The sequence below is a fragment of the Amphimedon queenslandica genome, unplaced genomic scaffold (genome assembly GCF_000090795.2).
Source record: "Amphimedon queenslandica unplaced genomic scaffold, v1.1 AMPQUscaffold_11957, whole genome shotgun sequence".
NCBI lineage: Eukaryota > Metazoa > Porifera > Demospongiae > Haplosclerida > Niphatidae > Amphimedon > Amphimedon queenslandica.
Window position 1 is genome coordinate 11,105 of NW_003547804.1, and position 2,592 is coordinate 13,696.

At 33.1% G+C, this 2,592-nt stretch overlaps 1 protein-coding gene across 1 annotated transcript in view; it reads left to right on the forward strand.

The window, feature by feature from the left end:
* LOC100641227 (mitochondrial folate transporter/carrier-like) overlaps positions 1-1,936 on the forward strand; it is a 6,641-nt gene extending 4,705 nt beyond the window's left edge. The window contains exons 2-11 of the mRNA XM_003390741.3: positions 480-580; positions 625-680; positions 729-817; positions 887-994; positions 1,110-1,159; positions 1,224-1,337; positions 1,476-1,568; positions 1,613-1,665; positions 1,716-1,766; positions 1,828-1,936. Of these exons, the coding sequence (XP_003390789.1) occupies positions 480-580; positions 625-680; positions 729-817; positions 887-994; positions 1,110-1,159; positions 1,224-1,337; positions 1,476-1,568; positions 1,613-1,665; positions 1,716-1,766; positions 1,828-1,897 (785 nt within the window). The 3' untranslated portion in view covers positions 1,898-1,936. The remainder of the gene's footprint in view (positions 1-479; positions 581-624; positions 681-728; positions 818-886; positions 995-1,109; positions 1,160-1,223; positions 1,338-1,475; positions 1,569-1,612; positions 1,666-1,715; positions 1,767-1,827) is intronic.
* The last annotated feature ends 656 nt before the right edge of the window (positions 1,937-2,592 follow it).

A 2,592-nucleotide genomic window follows, 5' to 3' on the forward strand; every position in this document is an offset into this window, starting at 1 on the left:
TCACATGATAGGGCTGACTGGAATGTATATACTATTACTTTCTATATAAACAGTTGTAGGTATACTATTACTTTCTATATAAACAGGTGAACTTGTAGGTAATTGGCTTAGGAGGTCTTGATAGAAAAATGATCCGGCTACAGTATAAAATTTGCAATAAAAACCCCCTTCAAGAATATAAAAGAGATGGCATTTTCCTTTTATGTACAGACTGAACTGCATGGTAGCATAGATATTACATGCTGTCCTCTTCAGACTGCACCCTTTACGTTTAAATGTCAAAGAGGGTCTGACTATGCCCACAATTAGACTATTGGACTGGGGCTGTGGTGGTTCAGAATTGTTAGCTGTATATAGCAGCATATTAAATTATGAAATAAAGCAAAGCAACATAAATTACTTACAATGATCCCATGATCTTGTAAGTAAGAAGTGAATAAGAATATTCTTGTTATTCACTGATGGATCTCTCTTCTTAGTTCAAGATGGAGCAGTAACTGATCAAAGACCTAAATACCAGGGGCTTACTCATGCCTTCAGAACAATATACAGACAGGATGGGATACTAGGCCTCTATAGGGTAAACCAGTTTGACCTGATTGACTAGTTTTAACCGTTTATTAGGGTTCCAGTGCTAATGTGGTTGGAGCTGGTCTTTCTTGGGGATTTTATTTCTTTTTGTAAGCACATCACTAATAGTCTTTGTACAATGAACTCTATTCCTTTAGCTATAATGCATTCAAGTTTCAAGCTCAAGATGGCGACCTCAAGCGACAGCTTAGCCCATTAATGCACATGCTCTTAGCATCATGTGCTGGTAAGGACTATCCTTAATAATACAACTAAATTAAAATTGCACTGTATTATGTAAAATGTTGTGTTTTAGGCGTCCTAACACTAAGTCTAACCAATCCCATTTGGGTCATAAAGACCAGGTTGTGTCTACCAGATACAGAGAGTGTTCCCTCTCACATGAGATACAAAGGGCTCAGAGGTACATCTATTCACTGGCTAATGCTTTAGGCTTATAGCAATGAATGCTTATGTACTATGCATGTTAGTAAAGTGGATAGTTTAAATGGTTGTAATGGCCTTATATTTTTTTACAGATGGATTGTGGAAACTCTACAAATACGAAGGTATCAGAGGACTCTATAAAGTACTGTGATAGCTGTATTGTATATTAGTGACATTTCTCTTTCTCTCTCTTCTTTCAATTATAGGGATATATTCCTGGTTTAGTTGGTACTAGTCATGGCACGATACAGTTCGTGGTGTATGAAGAATTAAAGAAAACTTATTGTAACTATCAATCTATACCAATCACAGCTCAACTAGTGAGTAATACATGAATAAAATTTATATTAGATCTATACAACAAAATTTTATTGTTTTATGAATGAGCTAAATGCACATGTATATATGTACCCATTGACTAGAATTAATGAAACTCTAATGCTCTTCCACTCATTCAGGGTCCGTTAACATACATTGCAATGGCTGCCACTTCAAAGGCAGTTGCAGCATCAGTCACTTATCCTTATCAAGTCATAAGAGCCAGACTACAGGTTAGCTAAACTCACATGATAGTCACATGATCATCATGTCGTAGGATCAGGAGCAGAAGTACAGTGGTGTCATTAGTACTATTAAAAGAACATGGCGGTATAGAACTGTAACTGTATTAATAAGATTTATTGTATGTATTTTTATAGTAACGAAGGCTATAGGGGTTTTTACAAAGGACTTAAACCAAATTTAATCAAGTAAGGTGGTCGTAGCAAGTTTTGCTCATGTGAACTATGATCCCTATCTCTCTTGTCTTAGGGTCGTTCCTGCCACATGTATCACATTCGTTGTTTACGAGTATATGTCAAAACTATTACTGCAGCAATAGTTTCATGTATCACTCTCTCATTATTATTATTATTATTATTATTATTATTATTATTATTATTATTATTATTATTATTATTATTATTATTATTATTATTATTATTATTATTATTATTATTATTATTATTTATGATCATGTTTTCATTATTTTCTTTATTTTGCTTAATATATTACAACATGAACAATTATAGGAAAATAAGTTTCAAGAGATATTTTTATGCTAAAAATCCCATTGTCACAATGTGCTTGTGAAAAAAATTATTTATGTTAATTGAAAATTACTTCCTGTTTCATTTCCAGTTTTATTTCACTTCCGGTTTTATTTACACTTCCAGTTTAGTTTTTAAAATTAATTATTCAATGATTTCTCAGCCTTTCAGGCAACAAAATTTATTATCATAGTTAATAATTATTACAATTAATTGATTGATACTATAATTAATTATTATTAACTTAAAAATAGGATTATGTCACATCTTAAGAAATCAAGCCTAGTTCTTGAAACTTCTTCAAATGACGTGTTTCCCTTGAGCTCAAAAGTTCCTCGCATTTCTTTCTGAGCTGGTTCTCTGTCAGCTGGTCAAAGTTGCCTTTATCCCTCACCATCTTACCATAGTCTGTTCCATGCTTCTGTATTAATGGGATGAGGTATTCTGTCTCTAAAGTTGAAAGGTGACAGGTTTTTCGGTTGCGTCT